The following is a 23,181-nucleotide window of genomic DNA, read 5'->3' on the forward strand; positions in this document are numbered from 1 at the left end:
TGAACCACACTTGAGCTACTTATAACATTGTGTGCTTACATTTAGTGACCCTGTATCAAGGTTAATTTTTTTTTTTAAATGACATATTTTCATAATGTTTGTATATAATTTGAAAAGAAAACCAAAGACTATAACAAAAATTCAATATAAAAACATTATATAGGTTTAATGTTAGAATATGATACAGAATATTTTTCAATGTACTTTGAGTATGAATATAAAATTCCACCAAATAAGTTGAGGCTCAATCCAAATATGGTCATCACATTTAATTCTACACCTCCAAAAGTGAATAAGCCTATTAAAGTCTGCAAAACACTTTTGAGAACTCCCACAAGACTAGTAGTTACTGCTGAATTTTTTGCAGTACATAAAAATAAAGAATAATTTAGCAATGCTCCCATGCATGTCTGTATTCCAAAACACAACAGGAATGCACAATCTGTAACAGAAAACATTGTGTTACATATAAAAAAATATATTTTTAGACAAATTTATGATTCATCTACAGTTTTATGCAGGGTTGGATTTTGGACTGCCCTAAACAGGTTTAAGACAGGACAGGTGGTGACCGTCCGAAAGTGTCTTAAACTGTCCAAAAGTATGCTAAAGTTTAGAGGGTGTAATCTAATCAATTTGTATTCACTGCAATATTCATAATGCATAAATGTAAATATTAATAAGTTTTAACTAATGTGTATTTGATTATATTTTTCTCTGAAATGTTCATTAAAACATATTTTACTTAAAAAATTGCCAATATCTCTATTACATAAAAACTTCCTTATGCAACTGTTGGTAGAGTTTATAAAAGAAAATTCACAACACTAAGACAACCAATTTCAGTTCCACATGTAACTCAAAGGAATGTTATTAAATGCTTAATAATCAGGGGCCAAAAAAAAAGCTTAATTTTTTAAAATGGTTTTTACCTATAAGTTTTACAAGATCTTTTAAAGAAAGTACTTTTTGAGTCATAGATTAAAGAACAGTAAATTCATGGTTAAATATGTGCACTCATATTTTAAAGCGCAATTTATTTATTTTTTAATTTAATACATTCTGTAACTACGAAAAAATGTCTTTTACTACACTTAAGTCGATTATTGCACTATATTTTGAACACTTTCTTTTGCACACTTGCATAAATGTCAAAACATTAGGTTTCTACTCTGATTCTGGAGGGGAAAAAAACGCAGGCATTCAAATTGAAATTCTTAATGAAGAATTCAACTTCTATGTAAATAGATTAGAATCAGCTGCATAAATAAGTTACATAAGTATAGATATATATATACCTGAAGGTTTACGTTGAATAAATATTCAATATAAAACATAACTTTGGTATATTGTGTTCTGTTTTTGATGTTTTCTCACAAAATACAGTTTTGCTAAAAATTTAGTTTTAGACATGGCGGTAAAAAACCACGGTATTTACCGTGGTTTTTACCGTAGTGTCTAAAACCTTGCCAAGCCTGGTTTTATGATATATAAGCAACTACTACAAGGAAGCTAACAGTTCAAAAATTATTTCATGGCCTTTTCCTCAAGCAATATCAAGTTAATAATTAATACTATATGTATATTTTTTAGAAGTTTATTGGACCATAATTATCAGTAGTATAAGGAATATAACACAGATTCTACAATCAATTCAGTGGAGTTAATAGTCAAAACTACATTTAATTTGTAACATTTTATATATCTGCTGAAGTATAATTTTAATACTATACCTGAAAACTTCTCTGCAATGGTGATCTCTTGTGCTTCTAAAACAAAGCTCATGATCACAAAAAATGGTATAGTATTAAAGCTATTTATGTATAAAACATGTAGTGTAGACAAATTTTCCAAGCATTTTTCAGATAAAGTCAAATACAACCCTTGCACTAAAACACTTATAGCACCATATCCATATGCTTGAATGTCAAACTTCAAATCACCAATACCTGTGAAAAAAATATAAATAAATATTACAGGCACTATTTTGACATTTCCTGGAAATAGAAATAAAACATCTGTACTCACAATATAGGTATGCATTTTGTAAAGTAAGGGACTTTGGCGCACCTGCTAAAAACAAAAATAGCATGTTTTTTTTTTTTTTTTAAATTTTAATTTTAGGGTTTCTACAGGGATTTGGTTGGACTTCTGGCCACATTGATTGATTGGTTGTTATCTCTTGCTGTTAATTCCTTTTGGTATGAATACCAGTGTCCACTTGATGACATGCAGTTCTTGCACGACTTTCTTGTGTGACAAGTTTTTTACACTGATGAAGAGGCTTCATTGTAGCCTTGAAATAGCTCTATACTACATTTCATGAGGTTTTGTGCTTTTACTTTTGTTTTCCACTTTAATCATATTAAATAATCTGGTCACTGCAATTTTAAAGGTATTTTGAACAAAAAATGAAATTTTAAAACAAATTTTAAACTATTATACTTTAACTTGTCACATTTAATGCACAGCTGAGATAAAAGTTTTTTTTTTTTTTTTAATAGCAATTACCTAACATATTAACATTACAGAAACCTTACAAGGATTACATTTTGTAATAAAATTCAAAATTAAAAAGGCAACAGGAAAAAACTAGTATACAATTTAAAAAAAAAACTTTTAATTAAAAAATACAGTGAAACTTCCCTAACTTGACATGCGGATAACTCAAATACCCTGATAACTCAACATTTATTTGTCTTGTGGTTGGCCTAGTGCTAATTTCAATGAGCGAAAACCTCTCTAACTTGACACACATTTACAGGAACCCCTATAAGTCAACAAAAAATGTAAACATTATTTCTGCATTTAATTTGATTGTTTCATCCATAATTTTATTAAGGAAAAATCTTTGTAAATTAGATGGAATTATTTTTAAGTAATATTGCTATTTAGATATCATAAATCCTATTTATGATACTTTAGATGTAATCATTGGCATTTAATGCATGTACATTTTAAAAATCAGTTTCATTTTACATAACAAATGTTTATAATGCCAGTGAATCCTATGCAAAAAATTATTGCAGAAAAAGTTCAATCTGAACTATTCAAGATGGCTGAATGTTTTATTATTTAATATATTAGTAACAATTAATTACTCAAGAGTTTGATCAAATTGAAATTTATCCTGAGCTTGCCCAACATTTCCGAACTTCCGATACCGTGGCAAAAATGTTTCTACCATAAAGATGAAATTAAACTTACTTGCAAGTATACATCCAACAGATATGAAGACAACAGCGAAAACAACTCTGAATTTGGGTGTTTCCTTCTTCATCATGATCACCGAGAGAGCAAGTGTGACAATGGGAGCACATCTTTTCACTGCAGCATACATCGGGACAGACATGCCGCCCAGAGCATGCAGAGCCGTGATGGAATGCAGAGCATAAAAGAAAGAGGGCCAAGCAAATGACTTGCCTTGTGAAAAAATATTTGACTTAAATCAGGTATCTAACATTCATTCAAAATTACAAATATATTTAAATCAATGGGTTAAATGAATGAGAAGAAATTTAAAGTCAAGACTAAGAACATATTTAACAACAGAAATGTCTCTCAGAGTAAGTTTATTAATAATCCTCATATAAATAATAGCCGATGATCGAGTAACTCACGTGTTTTAACAATGGAACTCGTGCCATTGCATGATAATTTGATAACATGTTTTGGTAATGTTATCAAATTATAATTACCAAATCATGTTATGTTTTGGTAATGCAGGGAAAGGCTTTATCTTGACAAGGCTGAACTCGATCCGGTAACTTAACGGTTTTACTGGTAAGAGTGTCGTCTCAGGGGAATGTAGAAACGAAAAAAATGGTCAACCATGAACACTATCTACTGGAGTTTTGGGTTAATCCACTGGAGTTAGGGTTACAATTTCAGCTATAAAAATATCACCAAACAGGCAATGGCTTCGTTCAAATGTAAAAAAAAAAGTAGAAGCATTTTACACCCGTCATACCTTGACGGGCGACTTTCTAGTCAAGTAAATATTCTATTGCCAAGTACAGAAATAATTTGCTAATATCAAAAATTGTTACTTATCAGAAGGGGAAACAAGCATGTTTTGGATACATAGTAGAGCGAGGGGGCATGTAAAGAACACCTTCTTTATTTCATCAATTTTATTTAGGCACCATTGCAATAAAAGTGGCAGGAAAAGAAGCAGTCTAGTCAAAACTTCAATCAGAAGAAATACAGAAGTAATTGAGCTGAAAGATGTCTGGTATGTACCTAGAATAAGCAGAAATTTACTTTCAGTGTTAGCTGCTCAGGATAGAAATCAGAATAGCAAATTTACTTCTACTTTTAACTGAATGCTGGTTAAGGATCAACAATAAAGCTTTATGGTACTCATAGCAAACGTGGAACGTCATGACAGCTCTAGCTGCTCCCAAATAAAGGAATGATAATGAAGTTCAAATTGTGGATACATATAGTGACAAGAGTTTTTCACTTAAACTATACTACAGTAGATGGGGCATTAAAAAAGAGCCTTGTGCTAAGAAATATCCTCAAAAATAAATATAAATAAGTAAATATTGATCAGCTATGCAAGCCATACATGTACGGTAAACACATCGTTTATTTAAAGTTTTGCCCTAAACCAAGAACGGATCTAGGCTCTGGAGCGGGTCATTAGCAGAAGAGAGAAAGGTTCTCAAAATGAAGTTTTCAGATCCAAAAAGAGGGTCTGAGGCAAATGTTTCTTAATATAAGTTCCTGAAATGCAGTTTTTAGGCAATATCTGATAATTAAAGGGAGGGAGGGTCATGATGAACCTCCTCTATATCAGCACCTGCCCTAAACCTGGTACTAAAGTAGGAGAATTCCACGGGTGCAGAATATGTCTGATCCGGCGATCCAGGATCGGGGGAAATTTTGCAGATTCGATTTAAAAAAAAGAAAAATCCAATTTTTTTCTGCAAGTGTCTTTTGAATGCATTTTCTTTTGCATCACCACTCTTTATTTTTTTATCAACTATTTGTTGGATAATAATTTACATTTAAAATAAATGTAGATATGATATTTTAATTAAAACTTACATGCATTTACTTAATTTACTTTTTAGATACAGAGTTCTAAGGCTACTAGTTCATTCTATTAGTTTTTAAGATGCAATTGGGTTTTTTTCCCCCCAAAAAAACTATTTCTACCTATAGTAATAGGAATGAATTTTTATCTGAAACATATAGCATATTGTAAAATTTTAAGGAAATTTTCATACAGATTGGGAGAAATGTTGGTGTTAAAAACATTTTCTGCACCCCTGGAGAATTCATCCAGTCTGATGTATGTTGATTACTCATAGAATTATACAAAAGGTATTAGTATTTTGTTGTGTTTAAGGATTATTATTCTAAGCACCATTGCATTTTCTTTCTGAAACATAAAGATGTCTTATTTTCTGTACAATCTGTCATAGGTTATGCTGAAAATTGAAGACATAATTGAAGGCATGTTTTCTCATTCAGCAAATTTTGTCTGACGATTCGGCAAATTTGGAAAAAGCATTTCAAATGAACAGTTAAAAAAAAAAATACAATGATACATTATGATGTCCCTTCTCATTAAACGTGGGCATCTATTTGTGTTTGTTAATATTCTATCATTCAGCAAAATTCAAAGTTTCATATGGCAAATTAAAACCCCCTGCCACCCTCCCCATCCTCTTAAGTTTCAGGCACCCCCGTTCCTGATGCTGAATTTTAAAAGATTTGCTCCTGTTATACCAATGGCTTCCGTCATTTTGCATCTAAATAGTCATAATAGTTGAATCCTGCTAATATAAATATTATTCAATGCAGGTACACGTCATTCAAGTTCAATTATGCATAAGAACAAAAGTTAGGATCAGTAAAAGAGCTGGTAACTAAGATTATATAAATCATGGATCCCCAAGCTTTTGGTATCCAAGAGCACGTACAGAAATACCAGTTGGACGGTGGGCATCATTTTCCCCCCAAAGTGAGTAAAAATCAGAATGAGCATATAAAAGCTCAATGAATAAAAATTCTTAAAAAAAATATGAAACTCAAAGTCTATAAGATTTTATCATTACCTCTTATTTACCAGTGCTTTGTAATTAGGGGGCATGACGAAAAGTGCAGTTGTCAATGTGTGTATCTGTGAGTTATGATAGTTAAATTTAATAATATTCACTGTCAAAAGCAATTATTCACATAAATATGAGGAATCAGAAAATAGTTTATGTGCTACTTTTTTCAAGAAGTGAGTTACACTTTTCTCAATTATATTCTACTTTCTCTTCGGCATGAAAGGTATTAAGGGATTGGTTGCATTTTGATTTGTGCTTTTATCAGTGTTGGACATCAATTTTACTTCTATGTAGCTAATTATGAAAACCGATGCATTTTTTATTGTTGCCATATAGCGGCGGGCACACATAAAACAATTGGCCGGCAGAATGGTGTCTGCAGGTATAGGGTTGGGGACCCCTGATAAATATGATCTACTATTATGACTAGGGCTGGGCAATGCATCGGAAAAAAACTGGAGTATATTCTACATCTACTACACATCAAACCGGTTTAGAATTTTCTCTAAACCAATGCATCAATACCACACTGACTACAAATTCAAGCACCCACGTACAGATTTCAATCTTATATAAATACTCGGGGCCATTTAAATCTCGTAATTGTTTCAAAATGCTGGTGGAAATGGGTGCCCAGATGGGAGGTTACAGGAGTTCACTGTGACCTACCAAAAATGTTCTTAGATTTTTTTCTGACGATTCAGTAAATTTGGAGACTGCACTGCAAAATTGTTTAATGTCTCTTCTTATTTGTAAGGGGCATTCAAATGAAACCAGGTTACTAGTGTAAAGTAACGGCAGCGATTTTATTAACTCAAAAATAGTCGCAAAAACTATTGGCATATTTATCCCATAGCAACACTAGGCGGTGCATTCCATCTTTGAAGAAAGTAGGATGCTATCACATCCAGGAACTATGTGAATCCAGTCACACACTTTGTCGTCCATTGTGATAACCCGTGTGCCATCTGCGAATGTTAGAGCTCATTTTAGAGGCCCCAAAACATGAAAGTCAGTCACACAATGAAAGGTCTGCATGGTGGATGTTCCAGTTCCTGCTTTTCCCACCGAAACTACTGCAATGTTGTCTTCAACGCATTGCCCGTATGTGGTTGACGCCTTTAGACAACATGCCTGGCCGTTTCGACTTAGTGGCTCGTCTAAGGCTCTGTAAAGAGGCTTGATAACAATGGGCATTGAACTCAACTGCTTCAAGAACTCAACAAGCAGTGGACCCTTGTGGTCAAAACGACATGTTCATAGTGGATGACTTGTGTTGTCACCCCACCTTCTCTTCAGCGTTAAACCACACTGTTACTGTGCAACATGAAAGGTTGCGCATGCGTCAGTCTCTCTACCAATAGATGGTGTCTCCATACATGCAGTTACGTGGCATTATCTAACGTCTAATGTGAAGTTAGACGCACTGACTTGGTTTCATTTGAATGAACTTTATAGATACATATTTGTGTTCATGCTCGTACGTTACCATTTACCATTCGGTAAAGTTCAGAAATCATTTGGAAAATCAAAAAATCGCAATCTCTCAAACATCTGTGTGTATGTGAGTGTGTATGTGGGCTCTGCTGTCATTAAGCAGACAAAGACCTTTACTTTTTCTAAAACTTGCAGGAAATGCAATTTTTATTACAGCTTTTAAAAGGAAAACATGTTAATGAACAAAGTTTATCACATAATCACTCATCCAAAAAAAAGCAATGCTAAAATCGCAAAATAGCAACAAAGATTGCATACACGAATTTTGGTGCTTCAAGTTACACCTTTTTAAATGCAAGGGAGAGAGAGAAGATGAGATTGCTTCCATAAACTCACATCTTTTTGCATTGAAAAAATAGGTTCATAGTTATCTCAAAATAAATGACTAATATTTATTTTCTCACCTCCAGCTCTAATCTTGCTGGTTCAACCTTTCTTGCTGGTGCTAGAATCTGTTTGTAGTATTTATGTTCTTCCAGTTTGAATACATTTTGTAAAATTTAAACAAGCAGTTATAAGTAAAGCTCTTAAGGGGTTATAGTTCCTCAAAAATGATGAAACGATCAAAAAATTTTGAATTGCTTATTTCAAAACAAAAAACTATTCTGAACACAGGGGGAAAGTTTTATTGCTTTAGTTCAAATATTTAAAAAGTTATGAGAGGTTTTAGGCCATGCTCCCTATGTGTTCTTATGCAAAAGAAAAACTTCGAATTGCTTTTTCTCGATGATGGTTTTTTTTGTGCTTTCATACCATTAGAATCCCTAAGGATTTTTTTCTATTAAAGATACAGATTTAAAGCAATAGTTTTTACAATTGGGATAACATATTTGACAAAGCTGTGCATTCGATAAGCATTTTATAAATTACTCTAATGTTTAGAGCATGTTAAACCTTTAAAAACCATTTTTTTTTTAACTTTGATTTTTTACATAATCACAGAAAATTTTCTAATGAACTCATAAGCAAATGAATGCACAGGTTTTTAGAGATGATTATAGTGATCGTTTTGTAAAAAACTTTTTTTAAATTAGTGCAAAAATAAAAAAGCCTTAGGGATTTTAAAAAATTGAATTTTCACTCAATTTTTTGAATTTTCAAAAAAAGTAGGCAATATTTTTAAATTTTGAAAATAAATTATTGATTACGAAATAAGTATGCATGCTATGGTTTCAAAGAAATATAAATTTATATAAATTAAAAAAAAAATGTTTAAAAGGTACTGGGACCCATTAAAAAATAAAAATAGTACATCATAACATTGGTGTAAGGTTGGTGATGTAACACAATGTTGAAATTCCTTCCTTGCCCATATCTAATTATGACATTTATTAATAAGAGGAGATAGTAAATGTAAGTAGTAGAAATCCAACTAAAGAACAGTGAATTGAGAAAAATTGCAAATTCTCATTTAATGAGTATAAATTAGAATAGATACCTGTTTGGAAAGAGTATTTTGGTACATTTATGATGTTGAGGATCCGTAATACTTCAAGAAATGTCATACAGATCATCATCTGGCAGGCCATAATGAAAAATGGAAAATCAAAGTTGAAGCTAGTGATGACAGCTTTATTTGTAAAGGCCATTGAGGTTGAGCAGATGCCATACAAAATGGCAGAGCCAATGCTTGCAGCATATGATACCTGAAATAAACAACCAAATAGCTAACATCGGGTAAATATTCAAGTCATATATACAGAGTTGTGTCTTCTTTGGGGACAAATTTAACTATGAGACTTTTCTTTTTTTGGTCTTAATCCTTTTGAATATGGACCTTAATGTATTTTCCCCTAAAAAAGGGATATTATTTGTTAAGCGCATCCGCATGATTGGACTTTGAACATGCGCATACAGATTAACCTCTTTGCTTGAATTTTTCTCACCTGTCAGCCGCTAGAAAACGAAGTTTGACTGATGTAAAGTATAGTGTCCTCGTCAGATTTTTTAATTTCGAAATAAAATGACAAAACAATTGGAACATCACTATCTTTCAATCACTATTTGATTTTGGGGAATAGCAAAATCACAAGTCACAAGGGACCATATCAGGAATGTAAGGAGCCTTTTAAACTACAGAAGTCTGTTTTTTTTGCCAAAAACATTGAGAAATATGCTGTGAAATTGTCACCGAAAGCCGTCTGCATTATTTTAATGGTTTTCACTTGGCTGCCGCCCAATTTCTTGCAAAATGTGATACTTAGCTCTGCTCTAGTTGTTCCGTAATTTTTCTTGAAATTAAACAATCTGAAGCGAGCCCGACACATTAACTCAGTCAAATTCTGTTTGCCAGCGACTGAAGCTGTTAAGTAAAAAGCCAAAGTTAACTTAGTAGGGCAACAGCCCATGGGGGCCAAGGTCTACTGTGCTCATCTCAGTTTTCCTGACTGAGGGCTCTAGGATGCAAAGCAGATGTTCTTGTTAGGTAATCAACTGAACAGGAAACCTCCAGGGTTTAGTTCCCAATCAAGCTTGTTACTCATTTTATCGACCCATGGAAGGGATGAGCCACTGAGTAAACTGCCTAACCAGGGAATAAACCTTGGTGTGTGGTGTGGAAGTGCGACCAGCGGCAAATTGACAGACGGGAAAGAAATTCAAGCGTGCACAGAAAGGTTCAAAGTCGGCTCATACAAGCGGGTGATTAATATCCAAAATAAATCAAATGCCAGCTTTTTTTAATTCAGCTAGAGTCCAATAAATTTGGAATTGTGATTAGTTTTAATTACTTCAAATCGATTACTTTTGTTGATAATGGAATACTTCCAGAAAGTAGAATGAATTGGTTGGCCTCTTTGCTCTGAATACAAGATTTCAATGTTGTGAAGAAAAGTGCCTTATTTTGGGCCCTCTGGAATTAGAAACCATAAGGAATCCCTATTATGATATGAAAAAAAAAATAATTGAAGTCAGATTTTTTTAAATTTGAAAATAAAAACTGGAGAGGGAAGGGGGTCTTAAGAAATCATTGTGGGAAAAATTTCTAAAGAAGGCATTGACTCATATTTTGCTTTGTTTGTACTGTGAACATTTTATCATCAAAATAAATAAATTATGAAAAGGCATAAAATATGAAATAAAAACATCATTCACCTCTGTGCTGAACAAACAATAAAATACAGAAGAACTCTTCTTAACAAACACCCCTCAATTGCGGACATCCCTATTATGCAGGTAGTTTTTAATTTCCCAATACTAAGGTAAATAGCTTTATTAAATCCCTGTCCTGCGGACACCCCTTTATTGCGAACAAAAAAATTTGTCCTGTTAGTGTCCGCATTAGAGGGATTTTACTCTAAATGTTATTCCAGAACAAAACTGCAAAAAATTTTGCATACAAGTGAAAAGTTCCTTGTAAAATATGCAGACACAACTTGCATTTTTTTTAAATGCAAAATAATATTTTTTATTTTTCTTACAAGAAATTATCTCACTTGTAGGGTAGGGAGTTTCTTCCCATAAGTTCACCAGTTTCTTTTAAGATGTTTTAATTTAGACAATGCACAATGTAAGGGGCCATTCATTAATTACGTAAGGATGATTTTGACAATTTTCGACCCCCCCCCCACCCCATGTAAGGGTACGAAAGATTTTTAAAACCCTTCCTCTCTATTCTTACGTAGATTCTGTTTCGTTTTTCAAAATAATAAAATAAATCTTACATCACTGAAATCGTTATTAAATCCACTATTATTTAATTAAACCTTTTTGTGTAAAGAAATAGTATTTACTAATAAGTTAAAATCTAGAATGAATGTTCTTTCGACATTTTTTTTTCATTTGATGCGATACCAATTAAAAATAAAACATGTCATGCAAAGTGCGATTCTTTTATTATATTTTACACTATTCATTCTTTGTAAAACAAATAAAAAACAGCTTCTCCTAATATGTTTTTTACCTTCCTGATGTAAATGAAATATGATCTCTGCGAAATCACTTGACTGCGCGATTTCTGATTAAAAATATTGACTTGGAAAATATTATGTAAGAATGGGTTTGAACCCCCCCCCCCCCCCAAAAAAAAAAAAAATGCGGTTTGTAGAGATTTTTCCAACCCCTCTCCCCCTTGGGATCCTCATATAATTAATGAATGGCCCCTAATTAATGAAAATGTAAACTTTCAATTTCAAAAATAGTTTTACCTTTTTTCCACTGCTGGATTTTGAAATCTCAACTGTGCAGTAACCAGTTTTACCATATTGATTTGGCATTCTAAAAAAGAACATTCATGATTTAAAAAGTATTTGATTTTTCTGATACATTTGTTTTATTTTCACTACAGCAAATGCGAATAGGTAGAATATCTAGGAATATTTAAAGAACAGAAATGATAGCTTTAACAGAAATACTCAACCATTTCTTATGTTTTCAGGGACTTTTAAGCTATGAAAAAGATGTCCGAAAACGTAAAAAAATAATATTTAACAAGTACTTGAACATTCTGTTACATTTCTTAAAATCTATAAAAATAACTAACCTCAAAAAAGGAATTGTTTACTTATGAACATAAGTTTAAAATAAGACTATTTCCTTTACCGAAATCCATCCACGCACTCATCTACTCTGTATCAGTTGCAATGGCTATTAAACGAGAAATGAAAAAAAAAAAAAAAAAAAACTCCTGACATCCTGAAAGAATGATTAATTATGCACAGAAATTCAAGAATGCTAAACTAGTAGTATTTCTACCGGCTGGTCACAGGGCATCGAACTCGTTATAAAAGGCGGATGGTTAAAGTCAATTGAAAAACGTTGAGGAAAACAGTACGCAATGTTAATGTTGGGTAAAAATAGGAAAAGCAAAATTTTCGCTGAATCTTTGAAAAAAGAAAAATATCGCTGTTTAAAATCATTTCTGTTTATTATAACATCCAAAATAGGCGTCTGCTATGCTTGTCACCACAGTTACAGCTAGTAAATAGGCTTGAAGTAGTTTTTGTTCCTAAAAAGTGGAGCGCTTTGTCTGTTTTCCTTTTTTCCACAAAAATTGCTTTTGAAATAAATTATTACGCATTCATGAAAAGTTATATTCTTATATTTACACTCCCCACCCCCCAGTAGCGGAATTCTAGCGCTTTCAGTGCCCTCATACGGAAGGGGTGCCTAGAGTCCCTACATATAGGGACTCTAGGGGTGCCCACGAAGGAGGAGGGGATTCAGAGTCAGCATCGTCTGACATGTCGGATGTCTTTTCATCCATAAGCTCAGTTATTTTGCATTGAAATAGGGGTTAGTTGTAGCCCCGAAACACATATCTGCAGTGATCTGCACTTTTTGTGCAATTATGTGTTGTTATTTCTCATTTTTACATTCAAAACCAAGAACGCCCATATAGGGGGGGCAAGGGGGGGTGGGCTCGAGCCCCCTCTTTAAAATTAGAACTTCCTTGCTTTCGGTACTTTTTTCTTTGCAAAAATGTAAAAACATTTATTCTCCGGCCATTAATGAATAAATTATTAAAAATGAAATATTTTAATGACACAAATCTGTCCTGAAATCGGTTTCCATGGCGAAAATACCCTCCTAACGCATGGGGAAAAATATCTGAGCCCTCCCTTACAATTTTGCATATGGGCGCCCTTGTTCAAAATACTTTTAATGAAACATAATTTAATGGTGTAACCATCAGGGCTGGAGTTGGCGGTAAAAGTGAAGTACGTCGTCGCCCCCCCCCCCCTCCCGGAATACTATTGCTTATGATTGTAAGAACAGTGCAAAATTAATGTACCTTGGCTTCAAACTACTTTTTTCATATTTTATTAAAAAATTATTTCCCCCAAAATTGTCCCCGAAATTGTTTTTTCCGACTACCACTGGGTGTAACGGTATAAAACTTTTCATTAATTTTATTTTCCTTTAATAGTTTATGATCATAATCTTGCAACTTCTATTTGTAATTTAAGTTGATCGTCCGAAATTTTTTACCTCTCTAGGGTACCAAGTGACTCGAGCCTCAACTGGGTGATAGAGCTCCACCAGAAAACGTTTTGACATTCTGACTTTAGAAGCGCAACTTTAGGGAGCCGGAGATAATTCCCGAAGCAGGTACAAGCAGTAAGCTACCGCCCCAAGCAACGGCTAAGGCAGAACTACATGCAATAAACCGACAGCCCAGTTATTCTATCCAGAGACTGCTGCTTCGTCCCTGTTATGGACTCATCAGTCTGGAATAGATAATAACCGTGCTGGAGGCAGAAGTCAACTAACTCATTGAAGCTTGTCTGCGAACTCTCGCTGGTGAGATAGATTTACTTAAACCAATTTGTTGGCACTCTCAGCTTCGATGAGATGACATCTGCCTCCAACTTGATTATTCTCTTTTACAGATTGATGAGTCCAAACAAGGACGAAACTGCAGTCTCCGGATAGGATAACCGGCGGAGTCGGTATATTATTGCCCAAAGGAGATATCCTAATGAAGGAAAGGGGACCAACTGCCTTCATGAGAATAAAAGGAAAACGTTTTACGAAAAGACAAAGAGCAATGTATTGAAAAAAAAAAATCCCTCGTAGAAAAGTTATTTTGCTTGGAAATAATTTATTGCCGAATTAAAAAAAATATTGTTTTGGATTCGAAGGGGTCAACAGAAGGAAGCATTTTCAGGAGAGTGCACTGGAAAATGTCCCGACCATCTCTTGGCCAGTCCTGGCCTGGGTGTTTGTGGAACAGACGGCGTCATTCAACTAGTTCAAAGCTTTTTAGGGGGAGGGGGTGTTCATTTTAGAGGTTTTTTTTTATTTCACTTTGAAGTCCTACTGCAACCTATGAAAGTTTGGATCTAACCAAGGATAGTATAATAATGAAAAATATTTAAATGGGTAGCAATCGAAAGAGCATCTTCAGCCATGGTCCTGGACGCAAAAATCGAAAGAGCATCTTCAGCCATGGTCCTGGACGCAAAAATATTTGCTCTCGTTTTCTCGTTATCAAGATATGTAAGGTCTTAAAATCTGACGAAATTTTAAGAAAAGCAAAACTTGCTAAGTTTGTGGACTGTCCGTAAAATTTCGATGCACTTTAAGACCTCGTATTTTGATACCGGGGAAACAAGGGCAAACAATTTATGAGTCCAGAAACATATTTTACAATGTTCTTTTGATTGCTACTTACTTAAATTGTTTTCGTAATTGCACTATCGTGTGTTTTCCTGGTAAGACACAGAAAGAAAATCATGAATAAAAATAAGTACAGTAAAACCTCGATTATCGGCGGTCGGATTATCCGCGTGTCTTATCATTTTTAGCCTACTTTCCCAGTAAAAATCAGAGAAAGAAGAAAAAAGCATGAAAGAAGGCTTAATACATCTTAAAAATATCCCGAAAAACAAAAAAAAGTCAAAAATAAATAAAATAGTTAGATAAATATTGAAAAATTAAAAATTGGAAAGTAGGGTATTGAGATGGGGAAAAATGTCTGTCGGTCTGTCTGTCTGTCGGTCTGTCTGTCTGTCTGTCTGTCTGTCGGTCTGTCTGTCGGTCTGTCTGTCTGTCCCCCCCTAATAACTTTTGAATGAATAGTCCGATTCGAACAAATTTTTTTTTGTTAGAAAGATCTCGGCGAGGACATTTCATTCCCATAATTCATTTTTTGATTTGAACAATTTTTTGTTCAATTTTGAACAGTTCAAAAAAACTTAACATTAGCGCCTACGGGGAAATTCAAATCAAAAATAAATCTTGAACTTAGAAGCGAAGTGGCTTCAAACAAACTTTGTAGGGAAAAACTTTTGATAAAAAACATGTATCGAAAATATCTTTTTGATTTGAACAAGTTTTCGTTCAATTTTGAACAGTTCAAATCTCTTAACATTAGCGCCTAAGGGGAAACTGAAAGTCAATATAGATTCCGAACTTAAAGGCGGATTTACTTCAAACAAACTTTGTTGGAAATAGCTCTTGACGACCTACTCCCAACTCCGACTCCGAGAATTTAGGGGCACCTGACACCGACTCTGACTCCTGTTCCCGACAATTAATCGGACTCCGACTCCCCGACTTCGACTCTGACTTCGTAGCTTTGGCAAACATTTATACACGGAGGACAAATGACTGACTCCGATTCTTGGATATTCGACTCCGACTCTTTTATCCCAAAATGAGATTGACTCCGACTCCGACTCCGCTGCTGTGGTTTTAACTGTGAAATAATTATTGCTGATATGATTTGTTTTTATTTTCACGCTAAAGTTTTAATTTAGGTATTTAGTTTTCGGTGAATAAACTCGAAAAATATGCGCAGACGATTTTTTTTTTTTGACAATTATTTCTTTAAGTTGACATTTTATTGTTTTTTTTTTTTATTTTGGTAAGTGCATTAATTCGTTTAAAAAATTATTTTTGGCAACAGGGGAAAAAGAAACGATTTTTTTTATATGATGTATTTATTTTAATGAAGTTATTATTATTATTTTTTCGTTTTGAAAGCTGTTAAAAAATTTTTTTTAATGGAAAGAAGTGTATTAGCTGCTTTGTTTAAAAGGTGCTGCTATTTTATTTGTTTTTTTTTTTTTTTTTTTGAAGAAAAGTAAGGAATATTTTATTCCTAGAAATCAGTTTAAAATATTAAAAAAAATATGTTTGAAAAAATTTGCGATTTTAGCTATTTTTGAGAATATTGATCAGGTACTAGAAAGTAGTATGGGTATACGGGAAAGTAGGCTCGTCTAGTTCTAGACGGAACTTCTTGTTTTTTAAACGGTCACGACTTACAACTAACCGACTGTTTTGTAAAACAGTGGCGTATATATGTTTTTATTTTGGAGGGGGCCCATATGACCAAGAGTAGCTCCCCCCCTTTTTTTTTTTGAGGGAGGAGAAACAGTGCCCTGATCTTTTCCTTTTTTTCGAGATGGAGCAAGGATTTCATACTGTCATCCAGTGACGCAACCAGAGAATAGTGTTAGGAGGGCACTCTTAAAAATTCTCGCTCCTGATGTAGTGAGTGGACGGGGGTCCTGGGGTTCTTCCCCGGAAATTTTTTGAATTGTAGTCCTAAGAACGCAGTTTTAGACTGTCTTTAGTAATGCTACGGGGAGACAAAATTCGGGGGGAGAGGGGGCTTCTGCGGAAATTTTCAGAAATTGAATTCTTAAAAACGCCATTTTAGGCTATATTTGTTGACGTTAGTGTAATGAAAGGAATGGGAGATTTTAAAATTACCATCGATTGATTAAAAAAAAAAAAAAATTGAGCGAAATTCATCACCCCTCTTCCCAACTTTTCGAAATTGAGGTTCTAAAAAAGCAGTTTCAGACTAACTTAATTGATGTTACGGGCGGTTCTGGGACTTTCCCCAAAAACTATTTGAAAATTAAAGTCCTAAAAAACAAGTTTTAAAAAGATGTTCAGTGATACTAAGTGGAGGGATTTAAACGCTCTCCCCCTTAAATTTTTCAAAACTAGTTTTTTTCATTTTCAGATTTCATACGGGAGCAGTCGGACCCTCGTCCGAAATTTTTTCGTTATTGAAGTCTTAAAAGCACGACTGTGGATCATTTTGGTAACGTTATGGGTTCGGCCATTTTTCAAAATTGAAGCTCCATAAAAGCAATATTAAACTATTTTCGATGCTTTCAGAAGGCAAGGCGTTTGGTATTGTCCCCTGAAAAAATTTCGACACTGAAACCCTGAAAACGAGGTTTGAGAAGCTTATTAATGGTTTAAGTAGGTGGAGGGGGCTTGCAAAGTGTAGCATTTTGAAGTCTTTCCTATTTTTAGACTGACTAGGAACAATAATAATTTTAAAGAATGGGGCAGGGTGGGGGTGAAAAAAAATAAGAGGTGATGGACAAAAAAACCTGATCAATAGTCAGAAACTTTTGAATTTTCTTTTTAAGGTTCTTTTCATAAGCAATTCAGATTTTTCCCCAAAATTAGGCAACCTTTGGAAAGGAAGAGTTCGAGAATCCTCCTCTGAAAGGGATAAAACGCAATTTCAGGTCATCTTTGGAGACGTTTAGAAGTGCGGAGAGGTTTTAGGGATCTTTATCCAAAACTTTTCAAAATTGAAATCTGAAAGGTGTTGGTTCGGGGACCTTCCTGTAGAAATGTTTTGAAATTGATATCTGAAAAACGTCTAAATAAATGCGTCTTTAGGATATCAATTTCCGTCATTATACTATAACCGAACAATTAAAACTTATTTTAAATTTCTTGCAGGGGACGAGAGTTAAGGGGCCATTCATTAATTACGTAAGGATTCCGAGGGGGAGGGGGGGTTTAAAAAATCCCTACATAACCTTACTTGGGGGGCGGGGAGGGTTCAAATCCAATCTTACGTAATATATTCCAAGTCGATATTTTACATTAGAAGTCGCGCGGCCAGTTGGTTTGACAAGGATTACATGGAAGGTAAAAAAGTATTAGGATGAGCTGTTTTTTATTTGTTTTACAAAGCATGAATAGTGTGAAATACATAAAAGAATCGCACTATGCGTGGCAAATTTCATTTTTAATTAGTATCGCACCGTATAGAAAATAATGTCGAAAAAACATTCAGTCTAAATTCTAACTTTTCAGTAAATATTTCTTTACACAAAAAGGTTTAATTTAATAAGAGTGAATTTAATTTCGATTCCAGAGATGTAAGATTCTTTACTTTATTAATTGAGAAAAATGGAATGTTACGTAAGAAAAGGAGGGAGGGGATTGAAAAATCTTACGTACCCTTACATGGGGGGAGGGGGGTAAAAATTGCCAAAATCATCCTTACGTAATTAATGAATGGCCCCTAAGGAGAGAAACATTTTGAAGACACTTCTTTTCAGACTGACTAGGAAGAAAAAAAAGGGGGAGGGGGTGAAAGAAAGAAAGGGGAACTTAATTTGTTAAGCAATAAGCAGGAACTGTTTTTGAAAAAAAAATAAATATTTCTTTTTGAAAGAGAATTGAGATTTTTTTGCCAACATTATTTGCTTTTCTTTTTGTTCTAATAACTTTACTTTCCCAAGACACGTTCTTTTCTTGAGTAAGGGGCACGGATCTCCTGACGTCTATATATATTGTTGTTACCATGGTCACTTCGCGTTACCCCTCATATCTTGCGGCACCCAGTTCGGAAATATCTGATCTAACGTACTATAATTATTATTATCACTGTCATATTTATTTATTATCTTTTTCTTTTTTTTTCTTTTTGTAGCTGAAAGATTGGAAATTTTTTGTGAGCAACTACAAGCAAAAATAACTACCTTCAATAAAAAAAAAAGAAAAAGTCCAGATTTTGGAGGGGGTCCGGGCCTCCTTAGCCCCTCCCTTATATACGCCCTTGTTGTAAAAAAATGAGATATGTACTAATATTATAGTCATTAAAAGTTTTTTAAACTTATGATTGTGTTATTGTTTGTTTTTAGCTTTTACATGTATTTTTTACATTCAATGCTATCGTTTTCAGCTATAATTCAAATGTATGTACGAGTGTAATTCATATCTTTTAGCTATTATATACAGAGGCCGCGAGTTTGACTGAAAAGTAAGGAGGTAAAAAAAAAGGGGGGGGGGGACTACGAAATTTTGCTAAGGCTGGTTTTGAGAGCATATGAGTGGTATTTGGTGTAAATCTAACATCTTAACTCACGTTTTTCATAAGACTTTGATGAGTGTGACTAAAAGTGTTTCTTCGGGGATTAGTTATTGCAATAACTATCCCCGAAGAAACACTTAAGCATGAATAAAGCTTACATTTCTTACCCCAAAGTATTTTGAGATGTCGCTAACACTTGATAATTCATTAAGCAAGTATGGCTTGTTTAAGTAAAACAATTGATTTACTAATATTTAAACAGTGAATACATAAACTAAAAGTTACTGCTTGTGCTAAATCATGTTTCGTAAACAGAAATACAAAATAAAACAAATAATCAAGATTTGAAAATTTTGTCATTTCAGCTTTTTTTTTAGAACTTCTAGTTTTGGTTTCTAAACTGGAACATAAATAAATTTCCCAAAAAGGGGGGGGTGCGGTAGCCCCCCACTGATCGCCGCCACTGATTACAGTAGACCCTCGTTTTACGCGGAGGCTGCGTTCCACGGAAATGCCCCGTAAATCAAAACTGCGTAAATTGAGACCTAATACCAGTGTTAAAATAGGGGTTTGGTTCCCTAGATAAAAAAATACTTCATTCTAGTGATGACTAATTGTATAACAAGTTTAATGTGTACTTATATCGACTTTTATGCGCAACATACATAAAGAAAACATAAATTAATTTCGTGTCCTGTTTATAAAGAAGAGCTGGTTATGATAGTCTTTTGGCAGTCATTAAGAATTTTTCCCTGTAATTCTTCGCAGAGCATTAACGCATCCATGATCACTTGCGTCATTTCCAAGATAGAATCTTCCTTCAGTAAACAATCAGAAAGATCACTTCTATTGTCTAGGAATGGCTCATAATTTTCAATGTGAACGTTTTTGGTTGTGTGTCACCAACGTCGGTATCCTCGTTGGTTTTGACCTCCTTTGTCACTCCTAAAAGCTCTTCTTCCAGTGAGTTCTGAACTGTGTGAGTTTAATAACTTTACTTCTGGAAAGAGATCTCTTTCCAGAGCTCTTTCCAGAAGTAAAGTTATTAAACTCGCATATTAAATCGCATAAAATGTCTCCAGTAGCCCAAGCTCGATTATTAGCACGCCAAAATACAGTTGATTGATTACGCGTAATCTGCAGTCTTTAGGAGTTTGGATTTTAAAAGAGGGGAAAATTTTATCTGTTTGCACTGCCGCATCTGCGTAAAACCGAAACTCATCCGCGTAAAATAAAATAAAGGTGTCAAATCTTAAACCGTGTATAATCGAAAACGCGTAATAAACCCGTTCAAAACGAGGGTCTACTGTATATACACTAGTATTTCTTTTTTAAAGTGAACAAGTAAAAACTCTCTTTCTCTCTTTGGAAAAACTAATTGTCATTCATTATCAGTCTAGCGGAAGTTTGTTCAAAAAATTGTTCTGTAATTGAATATCTATAATAACAACTACATTCTATCAGTTTTATTGCACAAGTTAAATGCACACAAACAACAAAAAGGCCAGAAACTAATAACAATATTTTGGTTGCTGTTGATTTAAATTGAAGGGGGGAAAAAACTAGCTCTATTTTTGGGGTAAATATTTAGTTGCATACATGAACACTTGAATATCTTAATATTACTCATTCGATCAAACGCATGATGCTAAAGAAACAAGTTATTTTTCTTTTTTTCTTTTCAATAAAAACAGCTGGGGAAAAAAGAGAGAGAGGGGGGGGGGGGTATTCAAGATCTTTACCTTTAAAGATCCGTCCGAAATCTTGTGCAGTCGAAAATAATCCGGAATCAACAGTTGGGCCAGAAATCCAGAGTCCGTTTTTCGGGAGATCGAACCCAAAGTCGGTTCCTCTATGAACTGTTTCTTCCTCTCTCGCGAGCAGAATCCACAATAAAATTCCATTTTATCGTTTTAGTGCTTTTCACGCTCCGTGGACGCTTGTTCGAGACCTACGTGTCAGCTGGAATAAAGAAGCGGGAGAATTTATGGAACGCTATTTGCAAATTCACGAAGCTTTATAATAATGGTACGGTCAGCAAGATTTGTGGTTAAATGTCAGAGCATTTTTACTGAGTTTTTATCTAAATAATGAAATTTGTCTGACTTTTGGTTACATTTCTTCCGTGTGGAATTTCAGCATTGTAATAATGCCTTACAAAAAGCAAAGAGCTTTAAGTATTAATTTCGATTTTATATTTACCTATCGAACGCCGGCAACAAAAGGGACCCAAATAAAATTAAAAAAAAAAGTTACTAAATATCGATTTAAAATCCACATTTAATGCTATATTTTACTACAAAACTCGCACAAAGTTAGATTACATAACTGGTGCCCGGTGGCATAATAGTGACACATTATTAAAATTACATAATACAGAAGAAAAAATTTTGAACTTAATTTAGATTGAAAAAACTAACCAGTAAACATTACATAATAAAGTTTTTGCTCGTATTGTTGTATTTAAGCATAATCATTAGGGTGGTTCAAAAAAGGCCTTTTTTAAAAAATATTCTGATTTTTACTGGTCTTATACTCTCATTTGGTTTCATTTATGTAAAAAATAATTATTGTAAAATTTCAGCTCATAATTTTAACTTTTAGAGGTAGCTCAACATCCTCAAAGTTCGGTTAATAGTTGATTTTACGCAATAAATGCAAAAGAGAAGAAAAAGGCTGAAAGGAGCAATACAACTACATTCCATTTAAATCTTAAGCATTTTGTACTTCGAAAATTATACAACAATACAACATGTACAGTGGCTCCCTAAAGTGTTCGTATACCTACGACTTTCAATGAAATAGGCCATTATCCAATGGTTAGAATTAATATTTCGGAATAGGTATTTTATTATAAGATCTATGATCTATTTTCAACAAATCTACATAAAAAAATTTAATAAAACATTAAAACATAATTTTTGAAAAATCAAAAACCAAAAATTGCCGAAAATTTTATTTCACAAAAGTCTTCGTACACTTTGAAAAAATGTCAAAAAAAAAAAAAAAAAAAATAAATAAATAAATAAATAAATAAATAAATAAATAAATAAATAATCTAACTTTTTACAAAGTTATTATTTAGTAGAATATCATGCAGTATTAACAACAGCTTTTAAACGTCTGGGAATAGATTTCATTGTTTTTTCTTTCTTTTTTTGTGTAATTTCTGAGTAAGTGTTCAGCCGCACTACGAGTCTTACTGTTTCTAGTTCGCTTTTCGTTTCAATGCTGTATTTTCGTAATCTAGTCACCACATATCTCCAAATATGTATTGCATTAAGTTTAAATCTGGCGATTGAGGAGATAATTCTAAGCTTAAGGAAAAATTTTGAGGCACCAAACGCGAACTTGTGCTTCTTATCGTTATCTTGATAAAAAAACAAAGTTGTTTCCGATTACCAAATTTTGGGCTAATAGTTTAAAACTGTTTTTTAAAATATTTAAATGAGCAGCATAATTCATTATTTCACCAAAAAATTCCAAATTTCCAAGTCCTGATGCTGAGATGCACCCTCACACAAAAACACCTTCACCGTCCTGATTAACTGATCCAACTAAGTTCTTAAGATTAAATTCCTCATTTTTTTCTTCCATTTACAATTATACAACAACTTAACTCAAAATGTTAAATTTGTTTTCATCTATAAGTAAGACGTTGTTCCAAAGCGTTTCGAGCTTATTTATTATTGATATTACGACGGAAAGCGTAAGCTTATTACTGTTTTTTGCACGAACAAGAAAATTTCTGCGGGAAGAGGTCCCATTTAATCCAGCTAATCAGAGAACTTGGCGAACAATTTTAGGTGAAAATTAAACGTAAAGTGTTTCATTCAATTCTGCAGAAACTTTTTCAGCACTCAAATGTGTATTTTTCATAATTTTTTAAACTGTAAACCTCCGATCACGCATTGTTAACTTTGCCAGTTGACCTTTTCTTACCTTGTTTTCGATCCGATTCTTGTCTTTAAAGCATTTTATCAAGCACTTCACCAGAGAATGGTATAAATTACCTAATTTAGAGACATTTCAAACCAATTTATGGCTACTGTGAGGGAAAAAAAATCAAATTTCGAATCGTGTTTGTTGTTT

At 33.5% G+C, this 23,181-nt stretch overlaps 1 protein-coding gene across 4 annotated transcripts; it reads right to left on the bottom strand.

Annotated features, from left to right (window-relative positions):
- Positions 1-120: 120 nt before the first annotated feature.
- Positions 121-20,934, bottom strand: LOC129234194 (uncharacterized). Of its 4 annotated transcripts, none has more exons than XM_054868109.1 (6): positions 20,832-20,934; positions 11,711-11,780; positions 9,004-9,211; positions 3,208-3,423; positions 1,734-1,949; positions 121-442 (listed from the first exon to the last, which is right to left on the bottom strand). In XM_054868109.1, exons 2-6 carry the CDS (start codon positions 11,777-11,779, stop codon positions 156-158), a joined length of 996 nt encoding a protein of 331 aa, XP_054724084.1. In that variant the 5' UTR covers position 11,780; positions 20,832-20,934; the 3' UTR covers positions 121-155. The 4 variants fall into 4 exon arrangements, with proteins under 4 accessions (XP_054724084.1, XP_054724085.1, XP_054724086.1 ...); XM_054868110.1 differs by lacking the exon at positions 20,832-20,934 and adding an exon at positions 12,258-12,453; XM_054868111.1 differs by lacking the exon at positions 20,832-20,934 and adding an exon at positions 12,046-12,453 and having other exon boundaries at positions 3,208-3,327.
- Positions 20,935-23,181: the final 2,247 nt, after the last annotated feature.

The sequence above is a fragment of the Uloborus diversus genome, chromosome 1 (genome assembly GCF_026930045.1).
Source record: "Uloborus diversus isolate 005 chromosome 1, Udiv.v.3.1, whole genome shotgun sequence".
NCBI lineage: Eukaryota > Metazoa > Arthropoda > Arachnida > Araneae > Uloboridae > Uloborus > Uloborus diversus.